This window comes from Pyrus communis, chromosome 14, assembly GCF_963583255.1.
Source record: "Pyrus communis chromosome 14, drPyrComm1.1, whole genome shotgun sequence".
NCBI lineage: Eukaryota > Viridiplantae > Streptophyta > Magnoliopsida > Rosales > Rosaceae > Pyrus > Pyrus communis.
The window spans coordinates 22,590,711-22,615,082 of record NC_084816.1 but is presented as its reverse complement, the minus strand read 5'-3'; the positions used below and the strand labels follow the sequence as shown (position 1 = coordinate 22,615,082).

At 39.6% G+C, this 24,372-nt stretch overlaps 4 protein-coding genes across 4 annotated transcripts; 3 read left to right on the top strand and 1 right to left on the bottom strand.

The window, feature by feature from the left end:
• Positions 1-72: 72 nt before the first annotated feature.
• Positions 73-2,856, top strand: LOC137714615 (FBD-associated F-box protein At5g60610-like). Its single transcript, XM_068453783.1, has 4 exons — positions 73-963; positions 1,199-1,324; positions 1,407-1,635; positions 2,801-2,856. The coding sequence occupies exons 1-4, from the start codon at positions 73-75 to the stop codon at positions 2,854-2,856; spliced, it is 1,302 nt and encodes a 433-aa protein (XP_068309884.1).
• Positions 2,857-15,787: 12,931 nt separating this feature from the next.
• Positions 15,788-16,477, bottom strand: LOC137714614 (3'-5' exonuclease-like). Its single transcript, XM_068453782.1, has one exon. It carries the CDS (start codon positions 16,475-16,477, stop codon positions 15,788-15,790), a length of 690 nt encoding a protein of 229 aa, XP_068309883.1.
• Positions 16,478-17,751: 1,274 nt separating this feature from the next.
• On the top strand, positions 17,752-23,533 carry LOC137716124 (putative F-box/FBD/LRR-repeat protein At1g78760). The gene is made up of 5 exons (XM_068455525.1): positions 17,752-17,991; positions 18,376-21,111; positions 21,582-22,524; positions 22,644-22,772; positions 22,865-23,533. The coding sequence occupies exons 3-5, from the start codon at positions 21,589-21,591 to the stop codon at positions 23,180-23,182; spliced, it is 1,383 nt and encodes a 460-aa protein (XP_068311626.1). The 5' UTR covers positions 17,752-17,991; positions 18,376-21,111; positions 21,582-21,588; the 3' UTR covers positions 23,183-23,533.
• LOC137714613 (F-box/LRR-repeat protein 13-like) lies at positions 18,383-18,823 on the top strand. The gene has a single exon (XM_068453781.1). It carries the CDS (start codon positions 18,383-18,385, stop codon positions 18,821-18,823), a length of 441 nt encoding a protein of 146 aa, XP_068309882.1.
• Positions 23,534-24,372: the final 839 nt, after the last annotated feature.

Sequence of the window (24,372 nt, the reverse complement as noted above, 5' to 3'; positions counted from 1 at the left end):
TTTTCTTTTTCATATTTAATTGAAATTCAAGGTCTTGGAATTTGCAATGTAATAAAAAATTTTAGGGTTCAAATGGCTTTGAAAAGTAAGAGCCGATACTGTGCTAAAGATAGGATCAGGGAATTACCTGTCGAAGTTCTTCGTCACATACTTTCTTTCCTTCCAACGAAATATGCTGTCAGGACCAGCTGTTTGTCTTCCAAGTGGAAGAATATATGGGCTTCTGTCCCCATCCTTAACTTCCACCATGATTATTTTTCTGGAGATGCTGGATTTTCGATGTTTGTTGAACGTGTACTTTTCATGCGTGATTCATCAGACATTCAGAGGTTCAGTCTTTGTTGTCGCCAGATTCAGGATTTTTCACGTGTTGATGGTTGGATTCGGACGGCTATTAGGCGTAATGTTGTTGAACTTTCCATTTCTGCCATCTTTGATCGTCTCAGGATTTATGAGTTGCCTAAAAGCCTTTGCATATGCAAAAGTCTGATGTTTTTGGAGCTACTGTTAAACTTTACTATCAAAGTTCCTACATCAGGGTGTTTTCCAAGTCTGAAGTACCTCTGTGTTATGTTATTTGGCATGGCTGATAAGGACTCGATGAATAGGCTTTTTTCTCAATGCCCTGTACTCGAAGTTTTAACTATAAAAACAGTTTCAGGGATACGTCATGTAGTCTTGGACATCAACATTTCAGCTCCTGAACTGAAGATGCTAACAATTTATTTGGGCCGCGCAGGAGCTTTGCATAATCTTTTTGTCAATGCCCCAAAGCTTGAAAATCTAAATCTCTGTGACAGCCGTTTGTCAAATTATATTTTTGAGAATGTAAAATCACTAATCAAAGCGGATATAGATCTCAGTGACCAATTTGGAATTTACGATCCTGGCTATGTGAACCGTGTGACTGCACTTCTAGCCGGCATTTCCCATGTTAAATATCTTTCTGCTCCATCCTTTGAGGTAGTTACTCAATACTTCCGTTCTTTGTCCATTGTTTCTGATTCAGTATTTTGGCAGCTTTGCTCCCGTGATATCACTAAGTAACTAGATTGTTCGTATTCATTCTTACCTCTATTGTTGTTCGTATTTATCTTTTACTAAACGTAGTGTTTAGGGCAGAAGGCTCTTTTTTTTTCTTCTTTTTTTTTTTTTTTTTTGGCTTTTCAATTTTGATCATCACTTGTCTTTCATGAAGGGTTGTTGTCTGCCTGCTTTCGATAGTCTGAAACACTTGGAACTGGATCTTTATGATTGCAACATCTTCAAATCGATAAATGAGTTGCTCAAGAGATCCCTTAATCTGGAATATCTTGGTGCAAATGTAAGTGTATTTACACGTGAGCTTTATCAACAAACAACTCTTAGATTTTCTCATTTTATTCATACATTTAATAAATTGGCAGTTCAACGAATGTATTGAAGAATACTTGGAGCATCCATGGATTCAGCCAAACTTTGTGCCTAATTGTTTGTTGTCATACCTCAAGACAGTCTCCATAAGGAAATTCGAGGGACGGCAAGCAGATATGGAAGTTGCAAAGTTTTTGTTAAAGAACAGTAAAGTATTGAATAACATAACTATTGCGACAAGTGATCCTCAGTGTGCAAAGAAGGAGCTATACAAGGAATTTTGTATGTTTGAACGGGGATCAGAGACTTGTCAAGTTAAATTTATTTGAGATGCAACCTCAGGCTTTCCAGTGATCTTACTTTTGAAGTCCAATATTTTGGTTTCCAGAAGGATTATGTTATCAAAGCTGCAAATTAAATCATGATCTGAGATGCATTTTAGGCTTCTAAAAGATTTTATTTAAAGTTCAGTTCGTGGTTTTGAAAGGATTTGGTTTTCAAATTTGTAAAAGCACCATCTGTGTCTGTACAAGATGAATCTGTTTGCAATCGGTTGTTTTCCGTTGTAGAATTTTATTATCAACTCCGTTTACCTTCTTGAACTTTAGACTGATTTGGTTATGGTGACATGCCATGGTCAGTCAGTTCACTCTCATATATTTGCAATGGAGAATACAAAAAAACTATGGCTCCGGGCATTTTAACTATCTGATCAAGATTTTTGTATTTTTTTACTAAAGATCTTTTGGTTAAAAAGTTCAGAGTATCTAATACTTTGTAGTGCTAAATTGGACCCGACAGCGAAAGCTGAATTATGCAATAGAAAGTAACACCAAAGAAAACCTATGGAGAGTATCCATTCATAGGTAATCACAAACTTCCAATTTCAGTGTGAAGTAGACTGTCATTAGATCTCGTGAAGCTGCACTCCTGATCGTAATTTACCGTGCCCTTTTGGCTCATTGCTTCAAGATAGGTTTAGACTAAAATTTATACAACACTACTCGAACTAATAGACGTAAGCTCAAATAGCGCTACGTACATATTTTTTTTGTTTGCCGATTTACCACCAAACTCTAATTTTAACGTGGGACCATCTCTGTAAGTTTATGTTAGAAATTCCCCCATAACGCATCACATGTCGAACAAATTAATGAAATTTTTTCCTCCATTCATATTTAAGCGTAAAACTCATCAAATATAAAATCTTAAGTGTAAGAACTTGCAATTTATATGAGTCAAATTTATGGCCTCCCAATACTACACCTTAGTACTATCTATTTTTATGTTTATAAGTTTATAATTAAGACCACCTATTACCAAAGTAAAAAGGGTACGTGCATTTGCCATGTAAAGAAATAGAATTTTTTTGTTAAGGTAAAGAAACAGTTTTTGGCTTGAAGCAATTGTGGTTTTTCCGATGATTTTGTGGTTTTCACTGTCTTAGGTTTTCTCGCCATTTCTCAGCTGCCAATTAGAGTTTCACCGTTCGCCAGTATCTAAACAAGTACTTTTCTGGGCCATCCCAGAATCCCAGAAAGCTCATATCAGGTACTTCACTTCCCATCTTTTTTAACTTCCTTACCATCTGTTTGGTTACCAAGAAAATTGAGAAAATTATATAGAACAATCACGTCTTAACCTTTAGTTTAGATCCGCATCCATCTAATTGATATATACATGCATGCATTCTGTTAAGTTTTTATAAGTTTTTATATACATGCATCCATCTAATTGATATATACATGCATCCATCTAATTGATACATACTGCCATCGGTTTGTTTGTTTATAAGTTTTTATGTTAAGACCATTACCAAAGTAAAAAAAAAGGTATGTGCATTTGCCACGCAAAGAAATAGTTTGTGTAATACCATTTATCAGCAAAGTAAAAAAGGTATGTTCATTTGCCACATAAAGGATAGTTATAGGCTCGAAGCAACTGTGGTTTTTCCGATGGGAGTGCTCTTTGTGGTTTTCGCTTTCTTAGGTTTTCTCACAGTTTATTGGCTGCCAACAAGAGTTTCATCACCGTTCACCAACCACTAAACTGGTACTTTTTCGGGCCATCCCAGAATCCCAGAAAGCTCATATCAGGTACTTCACTTCCTAACTTTTTTAACTTATCATCTGGTTTCCCAGAATTGATAAAATTTTCCTAACTTTTTTAACTTATCATCTAGTTTCCCAGAATTGATAAAATTATAGAGGAATAAAAGAATCAAGTCTTAACCTTTAATTTAGATCCGCATCCATTTAATTGACATATACAATTAATGCATGCATTCTGTTCTGCTTTGATTTCTCTGTGAATTTAAAAAAATAAATAAATCTCATATTTCCTATGAAATATTAAGCACTATGATCTCTTAGCTATCCAAGTTACAACATTGGTGCCGTGTTTTTTAGTATAGCTGCTACGGCATACAAATGTGTTTGAAGTCATTGAAGTCAAAGGGTCGAGCGGGTGTTGAAGATAGGATCAGCGATACCAGATGCGTTACTTTGTCACATACTTCTATTTCTCGAAAGAAATGCTGTAAGCACCAGCATTTTGTCTAGGAGATGGAAGAATGTATGGGCTTCTCTTACCAATCTAGACTTCTGCCACACAGATATTCCTAAATCTCGTGGTTCCATGGTTTCGTTGAGCAGGTACTATCCATTCACGATTCATCAGACATTCAAAAATTTCGTCTTCACAGTGATTGTCCTCGGAAATCATCAGTTCCTCTTGTTTAAAGGGTTGGATTCGCAACTGCTATTAGGCATAATGTTGTTGAGCTTGATCTTTCCACTGGTTGGCGCCAAATTTTGAAGTTGCCTCAAAGCCTTTTCACTTCCAAAACACTAAAACGGTTTTGAAGCTGGGGTCAGATTTTATAACCAGTTTTCCTACATCAGGGTGCTTCCCAAGTCTCAAGGTCCTTCAAGTTAGATTTAGAGATCTAGATACTGATGAGTCAATGTGTGAAGTTTTCACGAAATTCCCTGTACTTGAAGATTTGGTTATAGAAGGAACTCGTCGATATGGTGTAATTTTCGATCTCAACATCAATGCTCCCGAGTTAAAAAGGTTAAGGATAAGCTTGGAGTGTAATGATTTTGAGGTAGATGGGGACAACTTTTTTATTTTTGCTCCAAAGTGTAGAAAAAGGTATGTAGGCTAAAAAATATATTTGTTATTGATACGTGAATGTGGAAAAATGGAAGAGAATGCTTTTTTTTTTTCTCATTATGTTTCTCTACAAGATTACAAGGATATATATACATGATACAAGTGTGTAGGTAGGACAAGGTAGCCGTCCTAGTGTGTAGGTAGGACAAGGTAGGACGACTGTAGAGGACAAGGTAGCCGTCCTAGTGTGTAGGTAGGACAAGGTAGGACGGCTGTAGGACGGCTTGATGGCTGTAGGACGGCTAGTGTGTAGGTAGGACAAGGTAGGACGGCTATAGGACGGCTTGACGGTTGTAGGACGGCTTATTATTCCAATAATAATATTATATACAATTACACAAGGACTCCAACCATATTCCTTATTTGTCTAACACTCCCCCTCAAGTTGGAGAGTGGATGTCAAGAACTCCCAACTTGCGTAACATACCCGAAAACTTTTCTTTCCCAAGAGGTTTGGTAAACAAGTCTGCCAACTGTTGTGCCGTACCCACATGCTTGGTCTCTATTGTGCCATCTACAATCTTATCTCGTATAAAGTGACAATCCATCTCAATGTGACGAGTTCGTTCATGAAAAACAAGATTGGCAGCTATATGTAACGCTGCTTGATTATCACAAAATAAAATGGAAGGACCATCCAAAGGAATGTTCAAATCCTTCAACAAAAAATGAAGCCAAACTATCTCGCAACAAGAACCTGCCATGGCCCTATATTCCGCCTCTGCTGAAGAGAGCGAAACGGTTTTCTGTCGTTTCGTCCGCCAAGAAATCAAAGAACCGCCCAAGAATACACAATACCCAGTAGTCGAACGGCGAGTGATAGGGCAACCTGCCCAATCAGAATCACAAAACGCAGTTAACTTGGTCTGGTTGTCAGAACGAAATAATAAACCTTGACCTGGAGTAGCCTTCAAATAACGAACAATACGAAGCGCAGCATCCATATGAGATATCCTTGGCTCGTGCATAAAACGGCTTAGAACATGCACAGAATAGGTGATATCCGGCCGAGTGATAGTAAGATATATTAACCGACCTACTAATCGTCGATACTTTTCAGGATCCTTGAGAAGTTCTCCTTTATCAGATAATTTTGTGTCATCCATAGGAAAAGCAATGGGTCGTGCTCCCAAAAAACCATAGTCCTTGAGAATCTCTAATGCATACTTGCGTTGAGAAATATAAATCCCTTGTTTGGAACGAGAAACCTCAATACCCAAAAAATATTTTAAATCACCAAGGTCTTTTATCCGAAAATGATCACAGAGAAAAGACTTCAGAGAATTAATGGCACTAGCATCATTGCCTGTAATCACAATATCATCCACATAAATGAGCAAAGCTGTGAAAGAAATACCAGACTTTTTAGTGAACAATGAATAATCAGCTTTGGATTGTTGAAAACCGGCAGAAATGATGGCACTAGTGAATTTGGCAAACCATTGGCGAGAAGCCTGCTTAAGACCATAAAGTGACTTGTGAAGGCGACACACAAGATTCTCCCCCTGTCGCCGAAGACCAGAAGGAGGAGACATATAGATTTCTTCATGTAAGTCACCATGTAAGAAAGCATTTATTGATTTTTCTGATTTGAATTGTAATACCTTTTTTTTTTTTTTTTATTTCTTTCTCTCTTGGAAAGCCTTATGGGAAGGCATACTTATACACAATACAAAAGAAGCTGAAAGCTTTACACCCTACACACTTGTAATCGGATGCAACAGCACACATGCACATGCACATTCCTTTCCCTGCTGTCCATGAGTCAACAATCACATGCACATTCCTTTCCAGAGTGCACACCCTTGCTGTCTTTCCTTTACCCATGCTTGCCGTGCTGTATGCTTGCTGTGCTGTCTGTACATACAGCTTGCCGTGCTGTCCTTCTTCCAATACTCCCCCTCAAGCTGGATCCAATAGGTTGATGGATCCAAGCTTGGAGAGGAGTCTTTGAAACTGATGAGAAGCCAGAGGTTTGGTGAATATATCAGCCAGCTGATCGAAGCTTTTTACATAATGTGTCTGAATCACCTGCGACTGTACTTGTTCACGGACATAGTGACAGTCGACTTCAATATGCTTCATCCTCTCGTGAAAGACGGGGTTTGATGCTATGTGCATGGCAGCCTGGTTGTCACAAAATAAGGTCATTGGTTGAGCTGTGAACACACCTAAGTCACATAAAAGTCCTTTTAGCCATATCAGCTCACACGCGGTTGAGGCCATTGCACGATATTCAACTTCGGCACTTGATCTTGCGATGACAGTTTGTTTCTTGCTCTTCCACGTGACCAGGTTTCCACCAACAAAGGTTCAATAACCAGTGGTGGACTTGCGATCGATTGCGTTTCCTGCCCAATCAGCATCACAGTACCCCATGATTTGAGTGTTGTCATTCTTTGCCATGAGGATGCCACGACCAACATACCCTTTTAAGTAACGTAAGATTCTTTTGACAAGGTTCAGATGCTCGATGGTGGGAGAGTGCATGAACTGACTGGCAATACTTACTGAATGTGAGATGTCTGGTCTGGTGATCGTTAGGTAGATCAGCTTGCCGACAAGCCTCTGATATTAGCTGATATCCGAGAGTGGCGTGCCTCCCAAGTCAAGCTTGAGCTTGCTATCAAGAGGGGTAAGTGCAGGCTTGGCATCACTCATATTGGCATCTTTAAGTAGGTCCATGACGTACTTTCGTTGATTAAGAAATAGTCCCTTGTAAGAAGATGCCATTTCGATTCCAAGAAAATACTTCAACACCCCAAGATCTTTAACCGCAAATTGTTGTTGAAGTGACTGTTTGAGTGTGGTGATTTCAGCAGCATTATCACCTGTAATTATTAAGTCATCCACATATATCAACACAACTAATTTGCTTGCAGCTCTTGTGCGAACAAATAATGATGAATCTGCATTACTCCTTTTGAAACCAATGCTATGAAGAACGGTACTTAGTTTTGCATACCAAGCACGTGGTGATTGCTTCAGTCCATAAATTGACTTATGTAACTTACACACCAAATTAGGCTCTTGGCTTTGAGGGTGTCTTGGTGGCAATCTCATATAGACTTCTTCTTCAAGATCACCATGTAGAAAGGCGTTCTTCACGTCCATTTGATACATAGACCAACCTTTATTGACGGCAACAGACAATAGAACCCTTACTGAGTTCATTTTTGCAACAGGAGCAAATGTTTCCTTGTAATCCACCTCAAATGTTTGAGTGAATCCTCGAGCCACCAGCCTGGCTTTATGCCTCTCAATCGAACCATCAGAATTAAACTTGATCTTATAGATCCACTTACAGCGCACTGCCTTTTTTCCTTGTGGAAGTTTGGTGATGCTCCAGGTTTTGTGTTGGTTTAGTGCTTTGAGTTCATCTCTCATTGCTTCTTTCCACACAACTTGATTATTAGCCTCATAAAAGTTTTGAGGCTCACTGTGACTTGAAATGTTGTTAAGAAAGGCAGCATGAGATGGAGTTACCTTTTGATACGACACGCAATTTGAAATTGGATGCCTCGGTTTATATGTGACAAAATCTTGAAACCTTGTGGGAGGTTGTCTATCACGTCGAGGATTGCGTCGAGGTACTAGGAAGTTTGTCTCATCCTCGTTCAAATTGTCATCCACACCTTGAGGATTTTCTATGTTGCCGTTGTCATCATCATGCACCGAGTCATCATCATGCACAGAATTATCAGGATGAGTACCTTCATTATTGACTTCAATGGGAGGTGTAGAAGTACAGATTCTTGGTAGAGGAATTAGGTTTAAGATGCACTCCCCCTGACTTGTGGCTTCATGTGATTTGCTGAAAAAAGGGTTAGCTTCATGGAATCGTACATCTTTAGATACAATTATTTTTCTTAGTTGAGGATCATAGCACTTATATCCTTTTTGTGTTGATGAATAACCAAGAAAAATACATTTGAGAGCTCTAGGGTCCAACTTATCTCGATGGTGTGACTGTATATGAACAAAACAGACACAACCAAAGACTCTAAGATGTGAAAGGTCGATTTTTCTTCCTTTCATGACTTCAAGTGGAGATTTAAACCCCAAGACTCGGCTAGGAAGTCTATTGATGATGTACACAGCCGCCATGACTCCTTGTGACCAAAATCTCTTTGGTACGTTCATTTGTAACATTAATGCTCTCATTTTTTCCAGAATGTCACGATTTTTCCTTTCAGCTACACCATTTTGTTGAGGTGTGCCGACACAACTTGTTTGATGCATGATACCATGCTTGCTCAAATATAATGACATGATATGAGACATATATTCGGTGCCATTGTCAGATCTTAAGGTTTGAATTTGAGAGGAAAAATGGTTCTTAACAAGATTGTGAAAATCCTTAAAAACTTCAATCACTTCACTCTTAGACTTTAAAAGGTACAACCATGTGGCTCTAGAGAAATCATCGACAAAAGTTACATAATACTTATAACCATCAAAAGATTCAAACGTTGGTCCCCATACATCTGAGTGAACTAGTTCAAAAACTTTACTAGTCCTAGATAAGGATGAGGTAAAAGACAATCTGGTGGCTTTAGACAAATGACATGTTTCACACGAAATTAAATCATTCCCTAAGTTTGGAAACAAGGAAGACAAAACAGGTTGGGAAGGATGAGCTAAACGTTGATGCCACAATTGACTATCTTGGGATGGACTGGACTTGGCTTGAAATCCTCTGGGACTGTTTTTTGATATGTAATAGAGGCCATCTAGGTAAAACCCTTCACCAATCGTCTTCTTGGTGAGGCAATCGTGAAAAATGACATTGTGAGGAGAGAAAATGGCCAAACAATTTAAGGTATTGGTGATTTTTCCCACAGATAGAAGTTGAAATGGAAAAGAAGGAACAAATAAGGCTACTGACTCAATTTTGTCCGATATTAAGTTGATATTTCCCTTACCTAAAACTTTAGAACTCTCACCATTGGCAGTTGAGACTTGAGATGGTTTTGAAAATTTTTCAAACTTGTGAAACTTAGAAACATGGTTGGTCATATGATCTGTGGCACCCAAATCAACAATCCACAAATGATGCATCATATTTACATTAAGAGCAGTTTTAAAAGCAGTCATGATACCTTGCATGTCATCTTGGGCCATGTGTTGTGTTTCTGTCAGAAATCCAGCAAACTTGCCTAGCAAAGCTATTGAATTTCCATCTTCAAAGCCGACCGTTTGGTCACTCTTAATCTTTTCTTTCTTGCTTTGAAGATACACTGCAAACTCATTTATGAGTGCAGCTGGATTTGCAGTGAAGCTCTTGAGTGCATCAGACCTATGAGAGGTTGAGGTAGTTGCATTGTTGGCTCTATGTGATGCACGGTTCAGTCTTTGTGAGTCCTTGTTATCCTTCATGAACTCTGGCTTTAATTCTGGATGTAAAATCCAGCATGTCTCCTTAATGTGACCAGTATAGTTGCAGTGTTGGCACTTTAAGTGTGGATTCTTCACTTTGTATTTTCTTTCGTTGGCTAGATAAGCCCTTGCTTCAGTTACACTGGTCTTTGTGTCAGTGTTCATGACTTTCCTTCGTACTTCTTCACGTTGGATTGTTGCACATACGCTGGTGAAGGAAGATAGTTCGGGGTTCATGAGTATGTGGCTTCGTAGGTCTTCGTATCCTGAATCGAGACTTGACAAGAGTTGGAATATCTTGTCTTCTTCTGCCCTTTTCAGTAGTAAAGACACCTCAGTTATGTGAGGCCGATACATTTCCAGCTCATTCCACATGCTCTTCATGCTGCCTAGAAGTTGAACAAAGGGCTTTCCTTCTTGTTGTATGTTGGAAATGTTCTTCTTCAATTGAAACACACGTGCAGCATTGTTCTGACTGCCATACATCTCCTTGACTGTCTCCCATAGTTTGAATGATGATTCAGAATAACTGAATATTTTAGCTAGTTTACGTTCCATGGAATTTAGGAGCCATGACATAACTAGCTGATCCTTGCAAAGCCAGATTTCATAAGTTGGTGAAGAAACATCAGGAACTTCGATGCTTCCATTTATGAACCCTAGCTTGGACCTTCCACCTAGGGCAAGACTCACTGCTCTCGACCAAGGTAAGTAATTAAACTCATTTAACAAGACCGAGCTTAATCTTTGATTTGGATTGACATCCACCTCAAACACAGTTGAGGAGGAAGGTATCTGGGAATCTCCAAACGAATAAGAATTCTCTTCCGCCATGTCGGAGATGGAATACGATCAGCTCGAAGAAATGCAGAAGCAGGTTATTTTTCCTGCTCTGATACCATATTGATTTTTCTGATTTGAATTGTAATACCTTTTTTTTTTTATTTCTTTCTCTCTTGGAAAGCCTTATGGGAAGGCATACTTATACACAATACAAAAGAAGCTTAAAGCTTTACACCCTACACACTTGTAATCGGATGCAACAGCACACATGCACATGCACATTCCTTTCCCTGCTGTCCATGTACAAAGAAAGCTGAAAGCTTTACACCCTTGTAATCGGATGCAACAGCACACATGCACATGCACATTCCTTTCCCTGCTGTCCATGAGTCAACAATCACATGCACATTCCTTTCCAGAGTGCACACCTTTGCTGTCTTTCCTTTACCCATGCTTGCCGTGCTGTATGCTTGCTGTGTTGTCTGTACATACAGCTTGCCGTGCTGTCCTTCTTCTAATAGCATTATTAACATCAAGCTGATGAAGAGACCAAGACTGACTAGCAGCAAGAGCAAGAAGACAATGCACCGTAATCATCTTAGCAGTAGGAGAAAAAGTGTCATGATAATCAATACCTTCAGCCTGAGTGAAGCCTTTAGCAACCAAACGAGCTTTGTAGCGGTCAATAGAGCCGTCGAAATTGTGCTTGAGTTTGTACACCCACTTACAACCAATGGGAATTTTGCCAGGGGGCAAGGAAGTTAAAGTCCAAGTACCATTAGCATGTAAAGCTTGAAGTTCCTCAGTCATAGCACGTTGCCAATTGGGGTCAGTGGCAGCCTCGGCAAAGGAGGAAGGCTCCACAGTCCGACTGACAGAGTTAATGTAAGAAAAATGCCTGGGAGAGTAACGGTGATAAGAGAGAAAATTACAAAGTGGATATCGCGTACCTTGTGTAGAACCGGGTTGCGAAGTCGAAGATGGGTGGGATGGCAGAATCACCTGCGAGCAAACGTAGTCTTTTAAATAGGATGGAGGTTTATGGGCACGGGAAGAGGTGCGGGGAAGGGGAGGATTGGTAGGTAGTTGGGGGGGGGGGGGGTAGGGATGTCCGTGGGTAAAAGGGTGTAAGGTGAAGGAGGGTGAGGCGTCGGGGCAGGAAGGGGTGGGTTATATGTAAAGTCCAAAGGGGGTGGGATGGGTAGGGTAGGCGAAGAGGATGGGATAGGAGGGTGAGAAACGGCATAAGGGAAAGTAGTTTCATGAAAGATGACGTCTCGACTAGTGAAAATGCGGTGATTGTCGAGATCGTAAAGGGTATAGGCCTTTTGTCCATGAGGATAACCGAGAAAAATGCAACGATGAGCCCGAGGGGAAAATTTGGTGGTGGGAGTGACAGAGGTGGCATATGCCAGACAACCAAAGACGCGGAAGTGGTCATAAGATGAGGTTTTCGAAAAGAGAACCTCAAATGGGGATTTATGATGGAGAAGACGGGTAGGGAGACGATTGATGAGATAAGTAGCGGTAAGAACACATTCCCCCCAAAACTTGATAGGAATATGGGATTGAAAACGAAGGGCGCGAGCGGTTTCAAGAAGATGACAATGTTTTCTTTCAACAACGCCATTTTGTTGGGGGGTATAAACACAAGAAGTTTGTAAAAGCACCCCATGATCAGAGAAAAAACTACGAAGAGATAAAAATTCACCACCATTGTCAGTACGAATGCATTGGATGGTAGTGCGGAATTGGGTAGTGACATAAGCAAAAAAATCCTTAATTAATTGTTGAGTGTCGGATTTATGTTTCATGAGGAAGACCCACGTAAAGCGAGAAAAATCATCCACAATGGTTAAGAAATAATGAGCACCAAAAAGAGAAGATTGACGATTCGGGCCCCAAATATCACAATGAATTAAAGCAAAAGGGAAAGTTGATGAAATTGAACTCAAAAGAAAAGGTTGACGAGATTGTTTTGCCAACGGACAAACATCACAAATATGACTAGAATCAAAAGTACAATTAAGAGAGCTAGATGCTAAAGCTTGCAAACGAGTGGAGGAGGGGTGACCAAAACGCCTATGCCAGAGGGAGGAGGGGATGGTAATGATGTTGCAGAGAGGTTGACAGGTGGGGAGAGAAGAGGTAAGGGCCACAAGGTAATACAGATCGTCACGTCGCTTACCCACACCAATCATCGCCTTCGAAACCAAGTCCTGCAAAACACACCAAGATGGAAAGAAGGTTATGGAACACGATAATCCATCTGTAAGTTTACCAACCGATAAAAGGAAATTAGGGACACATAAAACATCCTTCAAAGTAACTGATGAATTTAAAGGAAGAGTGCCGGTAAAAGTAATGGGAGCGGAAGCACCACTAGGCAAAGAAACAGGCGGCAAATGTGAAGGAGAACGATTAACCAAACATGAAGCGGAAGAAGTAATATGATCCGTAGCACCACTATCAAGAATCCATTGACCATGACGAGAGGTGACAGGTAACAAACCTTGGGCAAAATCAGTAGTGAGCACGGCATTGGCCTGAGGAGGGGTGGTGGTGTCACGTAGAGCAGCTAGAACACGGGAGTGCTGCTCGACAGAGAGGTCAGGCATGGCAAGCTGCAAGTCATGCAAAGTGGGCTGGGCCCCGTGCACTTGGTGGGTCACTGGAGTAGAAGAGGAGGCGAGGGCCTGGGTGCCTTGCACGTGATGGGCCTGGGTGAAATTATGGGGCCGGGAAGCAGAAAACCGTGGCTGCCGGGGAGGACTGGAAGGTGCATGGCTGCAGGAAGAACTGGAAGCAGTGGCACAGCGCGGTGGTCGCCACGGTTGGCCATGGAGGGGATGGCTAACGGGATAGCCATGAAGTTTATGGCAGGTGTCTCGGGTATGATAATCAAAATTGCAGTAGGTGCAGTGGAGGGGAGGACGAGCAGAGGAGGGACGGGACGGGCCACGAACAGCCATGGCAGCAGGTTGATCGACAGAGCGGAGGACGCCCAGGGAGCGTTGTTTTTCAGCTTGAGACACCGAGGAACAGGCCTGACGAACAGTGGGAAGGGGATTCATGAAAAGAATCTGGTCACGAACAGCAGCAAAGGATTCGTTGAGGCCCATTAAAAATTGCATGAGTTGTTGACGGTCATGCTTGGCGGTGCAAGAGCACGTGCAGCCATCATTATAAGAAGCAAGCTCATCCCAGAGAGCTTTCAGGCGAGTAAAATAGGCGGAGATAGAAGAAGAACCTTGAGAAATTGTAGCAAGTTCCCGGTTGAGTTGGAAGATGCGTGGAGCATTACTCTGAGAGAAGTGTTCACGAAGATCATCCCATACAGCTTGGACAGAGGTGGAAAAAAACACAGATTCTTGAAGGTCAGGTTCCAAGGAATGCAGAAGCCAAGAGAGAATCATGTCATTGCAACGACGCCAAGCCGCGTGAGCATCAGGGTCGTCGGAGGAAGAAGGTTCTTGGATATCGCCAGTGATGAAACCAAGTTTATTCTTGGCACTCAAGGAAAGCTGCATGCCACGGGCCCAGGATGTGTAGTTATCACCATTCAACTTCTTGGATACAAGGACAAGATTCGGGTGGTCGGAATGATGAAGGGAAAAAACACCATCGGAAAAAGAAGAGTCAGCCATGGGAACGGCAGAGAAAGCTGCCGAAAAAAAATTAGGGCTAGGGTTATAAACCTGCTCTGTATACCATGTAGAAAAAGGTATGTAGGCTAAAAAATATATTTGTTATTGATACGTGAATGTGGAAAAATGGAAGAGAATGCTTTTTTTCTCATTATGTTTCTCTACAAGATTACAAGGATATATATACATGATACAAGTGTGTAGGTAAGACAAGGTAGCCGTCCTAGTGTGTAGGTAGGACAAGGTAGGACGGCTGTAGGACGGCTTGACGGTTGTAGGACGGCTAGTGTGTAGGTAGGACAAGGTAGGACGGCTATAGGACGGCTTGACGGCTGTAGGACGGCTTATTCTTCCAATAATAATATTATATACAATTACACAAGGACTCCAACCATATTCCTTATTTGTCTAACACAAAGCTTGAAAGCCTTCATCTCAAGGAGCATAGTTACTCAAATTACTTTTTTGGAGAATGCTAACTATCTATTTAAAGCCAATATTGACCTAGATCACCACTATGCAAATGCATTATCACCCCGGTTTGCTGGTTGTGCAACTGTGCTTTTGGCAGGGATTTGCAATGTTAAGCATCTATACCTTTCAGCTCATCTTTTGGAGGTAAGTATATCCGAACTCCTTTCTTTTACAGTTGTAAAAAGGAAACATAAGAGGTAATTTCGAAGGATGGAAGAGTTGTGGGGTGAGGCATTCATGCTGGCTTATGATTTTTAATTTTTTTTTTTTTCAAATTTAGACTTAATAAATTTGCAGGAATGAAGAAACTAATTAAGTAGTACATAATTAGGTTTGGCTGCTTTGGAAAGCAAATCAAAAATAATAATTAAAATAAAAGAACAGATTCGTAATCCAGTCGGTCCAAGTAATACCATTCATGCAATTGAACGAGGAGGTGTTCGATTAATTTCCTACTTGCATTGAACAGATTCAAACAGAAACGAACAATATATGTACATACATATGCCAAAGTCAGAAACATCTGATCAAATGAAAAACATAAAGCAATTACTAAACTAGCTCAAAAATTGCAACTAACAAAGCATCACTAGCAAAAGCTTTCCACAATATCGATCCAATCCCTAACTACGACCGATTAAAACCAGCAAGCGATCCAAGTTTCTAAAGTTACCCAACATTGTAAACAATTTCTACTACGCTACTAAACGCATCAAAAGCCTGACATTTCGATTTTCGTCTCTGAGTTTCAACATCTCTATTCCATTCCACAAACTTGCACTGAACAGAGTCAATCAGGAAACAACAATACATGTATATACAGATGCTGAAAAGTTATCCACAATATCGACCGAAATCCTTAATTATGTTCCATTAAACCAGCGTTCTAATCCAAATTTCTAAAGCTACCCAACATCGTAAACAATTGTACTAAAGCAACAGAATATCAGCAACAATGTCGAATTCCAATCCATCTAAGCACCCCTAAGATTCAATTGCCTAGCAATCTCATATGAAATAAAAGCGTCAACAGCAGCATACTGAATCTGAGCATAAGTAAGCCACTGACTGTCCCACCTGCTCAACGTCACGCTCTTCGGCTTCTCCAGCTCCTTCCCCAGCACCGCGCTCGCCAACCGCTTCAACCCGAAGTTCCTCAGCTCCCAAACCCCCAACCTATCCGCTGCTAAACCCCGAAGATCAACAACATTGGCGACGCGCAGCCTGTAGTCTAAAAGCAGCTTCTCGCAATCGCTCTCGATGCCGACGCCGACGAACGTGAAGGCGGGATTCGCGAGGAAAGTGGATAGGGAATGGGGAATCCAATCGGAGTGTAAAACCTGGAATATTAGGCAATTGGGGTCCAAGGAGACGCCGGGCAGCACCGTGCCTGCCGGGATTTGAAGGGAGCCGGGGTAGTTGGGGCCGGTGCAGAGCTGCAGGGTGGCGATCGGGTTGTGGTGGTAGCGGTTGTTGGGGCGCCACTCGACGTCGAGGCCGACAATGCGGTGGTTGGGGTTGGCGGGAGTGACGTTGGAGAGCCACGATTCCACCATGGCTGAGTTGCTGGTGACCATGGTGTGGACTCTGTCGTTGTAAAACGACACGCCGTACACGTTGTGGGTGTCGTACGGTAGCTCGTAGTCCACGATGCTGATCGCCATCCTCCTCTGGGATTGGTCAATGCGAGGGTTGGGTTTTGATAAAGTGGAAAACCGACCCCAAACGGAGCGTTTTGAATTCCAACGGTTATAAATAGACCCGTCGGCTGTCGCATGCATACAATCACTCGCAGGCTGCAGGTATCACCGTCGTCGAGAAAGCCACCGGAGAAAGATATTTCCAATTTTAATTCGCATGTATGATCAACCACATGTACTCCGATGAACGACCACATGTATGACCACTAAATAAATTTATAAGATATTTCCAATTGTAATTTACATGTAATTAATTGATTAGTATTAGTGTTTGAAATTTCGGCTAAAATCGCCTGATTCTCTCTGACATAACGGTTAAATATCGACAACTACAATGACATGTTTCATTTTAAATTTTCTATCGTTTTCCTTGAATGCAACCTATATCGATATCGATATATAGCTCCTCACATTGGTCCATGAGATTAAAATCAATAAAACTGGTTCCTGAGTTTCCGCTATCAATCATTTTGATCATTTTGTAAAAAATCTCTGTTACGTAAGGAAAAAATCACATGGTTACCCTCGATTTTTTGCAAATCATTTTGGCCAATTGTTTATTATATTGAGGATATTTTTGCTATTTTGGTTCTTATTTAAAAGAGATTTTTCACAAAAAAAACCAAAATGAGTGATGGACAAACTCAACACTACTTATATTGATTTCAAATCAGAGGCTAAAGTGAGGAATTATTTCGTTATGATGGACTAGTTTGGGTAAAATGCCAATTAGAAATAATCAAACAACCTTTCGGTTTTATCCGAATCTTTGGTGGATTCCAGAAATCTTTGTTCTTCAATATTTACGTTTGTAATCCCATATATACCAGCACGAAATTTAGATTGTTTGTCACTCGTAATCACATTAAGAATAAGAAATAAAGTAATTAATCCAAACTCGTGAAACTCGTCCAACTAAACTAACTTGAAAGTCAAAGATAAAGCAAAGAGTGTGTGTAAGGTGAGAAAAAAAACTGTGTGCAAAATAAGAGTGATATCCACACACCTTATTTTATTTCTCATACATCCTTCTAATTTTCGGCCATTGAATCGGATGAATTAAAAAAGATCAACGGAAAAAAATTAACAATAATGTGTGAAAAGTAATTTGGGATGTGTAGATAGTATACCCCAATTCAATCACCTCCGTTGAAGGAAAATCGGCCGTTCTGACTTGTGAGCGAAAATATGCCAAATTGTAAAACACTCTAAAATTTGGGTGGGTAATTGTAAAATAGCTTAGTCTGTGTGGTAATTACCACAAAAGTGGAAATTTCATGTGGTAATTGTGCAATTTTCCATGGAAGCAAAGGAGGAAAGAACTACAGCGCTGCGTTTAAACTTGACGGTTGCAGTTGCAGAGATGGTATGAAAAGGGCAAACCGCCACAATCTCTCCCGGTTTTCTCAGCAACCAATCAGCTTCTTCACCGTTCACCAAAGCTAGCATTTTTCTGGTCCTCTCGTAATTCTTATCAGGTAATTTCTTCCTAACTTTTTGATTTCCTTACCATCTGTTTGGTTACCAAGAAAACTGAGAAAAGTAAATGGAAAGAACTGAAAGTTCAAGTCTGAACTTTGCGTATTTATACTATGTCTGGTGAAATTTTTGTTTCAATCGGTAAAAATTTTACTGGGACAGTGGGATTTGATGTAAAAATTTGCAATTATTGCTGTTATTTACGTTTTAGATTCCGCGTAACAAAACAGAGCATAAATTTAAGAGCTTTTAACTTTTTAATTTTTAATTTAAGTCTACAGAGACCTCTAGGTTTGAACAATTTCATCTCTTTTCGGTTTCTTTAATTTCTACGTAATTTAAACATAAGCATAGATGATATTTTTTGTTTTTTGTGTAATTAGGTTACAAATGAGTTGTTGTTCGGAATCCAAGATTCGAGCCGGAGGTAGAGATAGGGTCAGGAAGTTACCGGATGCAGTTCTTTATCGTGTACGTTTGGTTCTTGTACCAAAAGATGCTGTGAGGACTAGCACTTTGTCTACAAGATGGAAGGACATATGGGCCTCTGTTCCCAATCTGAACTTTGACAGTCGAGATTTCTCCTCCTCTACTGGCTTTTCAGAGTTTGTTTATCGTGTGCTTTTCTTTCGGGAATCAACAAGCATTAAAAAATTCCGTGTTTTTTATTCCCTTGCCGAGGATTTTAGCCAGGATTTCTCTCGTGCTGATGGTTGGATTCGCACTGCCATTAGGCGTAAAGTTGCGGAACTTGATCTTTTGATTGAATCAGATGATGGTGAGATGTTGTTGTTGCCTTTTGAACCTGTGGTGGTCAAAGTGTATGGCTAATATTCCGACGTCTGGTTGTTTCCCATGTTTCAAAGTCCTCCATGTTACATTTCAGTATCCTCAAAATCACTCAATGAAAGTCCCCCCTGTACTTGAAGTTTTGAACTTTGACTGAGATCTTGGAGAAGTATTTAGCTTTGACATCTCTGCATATGAACTGAAGTGGATAAGAATAAGTTTTTAGAACTCCATTTGGTCTTTCAAGCTACAAAGCTTCAAAAATTTCATCTCAACGAGGACCTTTTGTCAAAATATATCCTGGAGGATACAAAACCCCTAGTCAAAGCCAAGATTTTTCTCAATTGGAGGTACCAAGACGATGAACAATATGCATTTTGTAACCATATGCATAAGCTTCTGGCCGGAATTTCCACTGCCAAATATCTTTATTTTTAGGGTCATATTTTTAAGGTAAGCATATCCTAACTTGTTCTGTGCATTACATATTGTCATTATGTATGATAGATTGAAAGAAACTTACTACTACGGTTTTGGTATGGAAAGGAAATAATAAAGATGCTTAATGCCACCTGCATGAAAAGATTTTCGCTTGCATTATGGCAGGTACCAAACATAGCTTTATAACTGAAGTCTTTTTCCCCTTTTGGCAACTATGATTCCAAATAGTATATTATGCATGACCAAATGTTTCATATTCACACGAATTTCTGTTTGATTAATGCTTTATATTTCACGAAGGAGTTTTGTTTACTTGAGAAAATTGATACTGCTTGCTCCTGTCTGCTGCTTCTGGTTGAAACACCTAATAGAGTCGCTCAAGAGTACACCTGGTCTAGAATATCTTTTCTTAGAAAATGAGTATTATAATCAGCCCACATCCAATGAAGAATGCTTAGGCGTAATGCTTGAAGAAATCTGATATATATATCTTCGGATATATATCCGTACAGCTTAATTGGAGTGCATCAGAATTTCTACCTTCTTGTTTGTTATCACACCTCAAAACTGTCGCTATAAGGGCAGTCAAGGCACGAGTAGATGAGATTGAAGTAGCAAAGTATTTGCTTAAGAATGGTGAAGTCTTGAAGAAGATGACTTTTCATGCTCCTGAATTTGGATTAACAAAGAGAAGGTATACGAGCAAATTTTAATGTTTTGAAAGGGGTTCTAAGACGTGTCAAGTTGAATTTATCAAAGTGACACTCTTGGCTTTATAAGGGTTTTTATCTAGGAATTTAATTTTAGCTTTGTTGATGTTTGAAATGGAAACAATGGATGCTTCGTTGAAGATGATCTTTTAGCATAAGTCTGTTGTCAAGGGTGAACATAAATATGCAGTCTCTCTGTTTTTCGTTGCATAAATTCTTCATATACTGTAGAATTAAAATTGCTTAGGACTTGGAGAGGGGTCATGTGTGAATCTCAGGCTCTATGCAATGTTTAAAGTGAAGAATTTGGTCCTGTTGGTCTGGTGTAGCGCAAAGTGGCTCACTTTATGGATGCACATGATTTTCTGAATTTTTATTATTTCAGTATGAATAGGATTGCTTATTTTCTTCCTGCTATTGTGCAAAAAACGATAGAGGGGCTCAATAAACAAGGAAAATTTACATCTATAGAATATTTCTAACAAAAATGGACAACTTATGAATTCTAATAAATACAAAATAGAACTGAGTGGACGGAACCCTAAAGTGTTCCGGGTATAAATAGATCTTTATTGACTCCTCAGCCCCCTCAAACTTTCCGCCGGACAAAACTGAAAACCTGAAGATCAAAATTTTGATCCCCAATTGGCACTCGCACCTCGTTAAGACAACGAATCGAAGGTCTTACAAGCCTCTACAAGAGCAAAGGTGAGCAATAATCGCAACCCTTAGTCTTATTTTGAAACCCCTTTCCTTTTCCTTTGTGGTTTGTCAAAATGAAATGCATGTTTGGAATGTAATCTTTTTATTTCAATTATCAGCTGAAAAGAATCACTGATTGCGAGAAATCCAGGGTAACAGGCATATCATCTTATATATAAGATTCCAACTAGGAAAAAGCTTCTTCATCCCAAATTACTGCATCAGAACAATTCAAATTTCATTGCATGTTTTGCAAGCTCTCATCCAATTTCTGCATGTTTTAGGGAGGTGGTGGTGCAAAGGGGAAGGGCCATTTCCACCATAACTTCCCCCTTGTCATTACTCATTATGTTGTTTAATTTGTTTTAGTACCAAGTCAAATGTGTGTTCTGTTTTGTGCTTCACTCTCATACTTCAGAGCGGTGACAACCAATTCATATTTTCCCCGGGCCATCACAGCAGCTCAGCTCTTACCAGGTATAATATTTTGACTACCTTACCGTTCCCATCTGTTTGGTACCCAAAACTGCCAAATTAATAGAGGAGTAGATAAATTTAAGTCTTACCGTTTCTGTTGATTGTCTCTAGGAAAAGAAGAATCTTTATTTTGTTGGTTCTATTTCCTCATTGAATAAAGCATCCAGAACAATGTTGTGGTATCGAATATTTTCTTCTTGGATCTGTTTGTTTCCATTAAGTAATAAAAATTTCTTGGCAAAGTGGAATTTCATGGGTGGAATATATCTGTGAAAGGCAATTATCATTCGAAGACATTATGGTTAAATGCAGTGTTATTGCCGCCATTATTTGTAAATTCTTGATATGAAATATCAAAATATATTATACTAAAATGTTGGCGCATTTACTTCCCCATTAGATTCTAGTAACCATATGCAGAGCTTAAATAAAGATTTTATTTGTTTACTTTTTTTCAATTTTAACTGAAGGGTACAAATGAGTTCGAGGCCAATGCATCAAGGAGTTAGTGATAGGATAAGTGAATTACCAAATGATGTTCTTTGTCGCACACTTTCGTTTCTTCCAACGAAGTATGCTGTGAGGACCACTGTTTTGTCGAAGAAATGGAAGAACATATGGACTTCCGTACCCAATCTATACTTTTGTGACAATGACTACCCTGATGTTAATGCCTTTATGGCATTTGTGGATCGTGTACTTGACTCTCATGACTTATTACGCATCCAAAAATTCTGTCTTCATTCTTCCTGCTTTGACGTTGAACCGTCTATTCTTAATCGTTGGCTATGCACTGCAATTAGACACAATGTTCGTGAACTTGATCTTTTTGTTCACTCAGATGCAGAAGATTATTTTGAATTGCCTCAGACCCTTTTCACGAGCAAAAACCTAGAAGTTTTGAAGCTGCAATTCAATTTTATTGCCAATCCTCCTGCCTCAAAGTGTTTCCCAAGTCTCAAGTCCCTCTGTGTTGTAATTCAGCATCCTGAAAGTATCTCAGTGAAGATGCTTTTTTCTTACCTTCCTGTACTTGAAGATTTGGAAAAACAGGGATACCTTGAATATTATGATGTGGATGTCAACGTCTCAGCACCAGAACTGAGGAAATTAGTAATAAATTTAGCGTATGGAAATGCTTATGGTGGCAATGATCATAAGTTATGTGTTAATGCTCCAAAACTTGAATCCCTTGACGTCAAGCTGGATAGCTTGTCAAAGTTTTTATTGTTAATCAATGCAAATTCCGTCGTCAAGGCAAATGTTGACCTCCTGTACGAAGAACTGTCCAATGGTGAATCTGCAGATGTGGAATATAGTCTCCAGCATAAAATGCAGGCTGATCGTGCCATTGATATTCTGAAAAATATCTCCAATGTGAAGTACCTGTCTCTTTCAATTCGTAATTTGGAGGTATGTTGTCTTTGACTTGTTTCGTTATGTTATATTTGGGACAGAATTATGTGTAGCAAATGTTCAATTCTTGCATGAATATCTTTTGTGATCTTTACCTTGATCCTATTTTGATGTAGGGTGATTTGCCTGCTTTTGACAATTTGAACCAATTGAACCTGGTTTTTTATGATTGCGGTTACTGGGGATTTCTAATAAAGTTACTCAGTAAATCACCTGACCTACAACATCTCGTCTTTGAACACAAGGTAAGATGTACTTCCACTTATGCTACTGTTTCGATAACATGGTAGCCTTTTGGATTCTCATGCTTTCATTCTTTCTTTTGAACACCTTTTAGGATTGTAGCATATGCGATGAAGAAGACTTCCGGCAAGTACTTAATCCACCAAAGTTTGCGCCGCTTTCTCTGATGGTGCACCTCAAGACAATCACTGTAAACGGATTCAAGGGAAGGCGGGAAGAGGTGCAAGTGGTAAAGTATTTGTTAGAGAACGGGACTTTTCTACAAAAGATGATCGTTTCTATTAAAGCGATTCCAGGTCATCTATTTGACAACTTATACAGGGAAGTTTTACAGTTTCCAAAGGTGTTCGATTGTCAAGTTGAAATGCGATTGTGGGTTTCAGAACTGAATTATTATCCAGTGTGTTTCTAGGATTCGGGAAAGAAAAAACAATCCTCTTTCGTTTTAGAAGGTGATCGGGCGTTTGCGGTTTGTTTCTCTGTGCTATATTTTTTTTGTATCAACTTTCGATAGGTTCTTCAGACTCTCTAGGAATTCGACTGTGGACTTACCTACGGTGATGATGATGATGATAGAAGGGGCAATATATAATACTGTTTTGCAGACGTTGCCATTTTCTTGAACATTTGTTAATCTAGCATCTTTGTAATGCCGTTTTTCTCCATTGTTAACATGCAAGGATAAAGGGACAATATTTTTACACTCATTTTGAGCCGTTAGATTTTGTAACATTCATGGTTAACGATTACGAGTGATAAGAGAATGAGCTAAACATCACAATGAGTTAGCCATAATATTTTGGTTCGAATTTGCCTTTGGTGAGAGTTGAATCTAAAGGCTCTTACTTATAAGATAAATATCATTAGACTCTGGAGCACTAAGCTACAAATTTAGGTCAATTGTAGAGTTAAATATAATTCTTGTATTTCCTCAGAGTGCAAATCCTACTTTAAACTCTAGACATATTCTAACTCATCTAACTTTAGACATAGCACTAATGTCATATATGACCTCAATTTTTCCGGTGCATTGATTTAACTTTAAAATTTTCGACTGATTCGAGATAATCTAATAATCAATTTTACCTCAGATATTTTATTTCATCTTCGATTGAGGGTAAATGTAACTTTTTGCCTCACAAAAATTCTCTCGTGATCGTGGACCTAATTATTCTCTTTTGTTGTGAAATCAACGGTGTGTGTAGTAGAATAAATGAAACAAGACACAAAGTTTAGGATGTTCCTCTACAATCAGTATGACTGGAGTATGTCATCGGAGCAGCGGCGGTGTTTTCATTATAATTTGGAATAATAAGAGTACAAAGATAACTCTTTATATTCTCTCCTCTCTTTTTTTCTCTCTGCCGTGAGCCTTGTGGCTTCTCTCTAATTCTTTTGTGTTGTGTGGGGTGTTGTATTTATACAGAAAGTATGAGCAGTGAAAAACAAGCTTCGGCAGCTTCCTAGAAAAAATAAATGTGGAAGACAGCCCTTATTCCCACTTGTAGCTTAGTGGATTAGTGGCCAGCGTGGACATCCACCATATTTATAACATTTCCACTTGGATGACCATAAGTCTTCGATTGACTCTTTAAAATCTTG

What these genes read in the sequence shown, in the direction of transcription:
- LOC137714614 (XM_068453782.1), bottom strand. Translation starts at nt 16,477, where the DNA reads ATGGCGATCAGCATCGTGGACTACGAGCTACCGTACGACACCCACAAC.
- LOC137714615 (XM_068453783.1), top strand. Translation starts at nt 73, where the DNA reads ATGGCTTTGAAAAGTAAGAGCCGATACTGTGCTAAAGATAGGATCAGG. An exon ending in TGGAATATCTTGGTGCAAAT is followed by an intron (nt 1,325 to 1,406) that starts GTAAGTGTATTT and finishes ATAAATTGGCAG; the next exon opens with TTCAACGAATGTATTGAAGA. An exon ending in GGAGCTATACAAGGAATTTT is followed by an intron (nt 1,636 to 2,800) that starts GTATGTTTGAAC and finishes TCACTGTCTTAG; the next exon opens with GTTTTCTCGCCATTTCTCAG.
- LOC137714613 (XM_068453781.1), top strand. Translation starts at nt 18,383, where the DNA reads ATGAGTTGTTGTTCGGAATCCAAGATTCGAGCCGGAGGTAGAGATAGG.
- LOC137716124 (XM_068455525.1), top strand. Translation starts at nt 21,589, where the DNA reads ATGAGTTCGAGGCCAATGCATCAAGGAGTTAGTGATAGGATAAGTGAA. An exon ending in TTTCAATTCGTAATTTGGAG is followed by an intron (nt 22,525 to 22,643) that starts GTATGTTGTCTT and finishes ATTTTGATGTAG; the next exon opens with GGTGATTTGCCTGCTTTTGA. An exon ending in ATCTCGTCTTTGAACACAAG is followed by an intron (nt 22,773 to 22,864) that starts GTAAGATGTACT and finishes AACACCTTTTAG; the next exon opens with GATTGTAGCATATGCGATGA.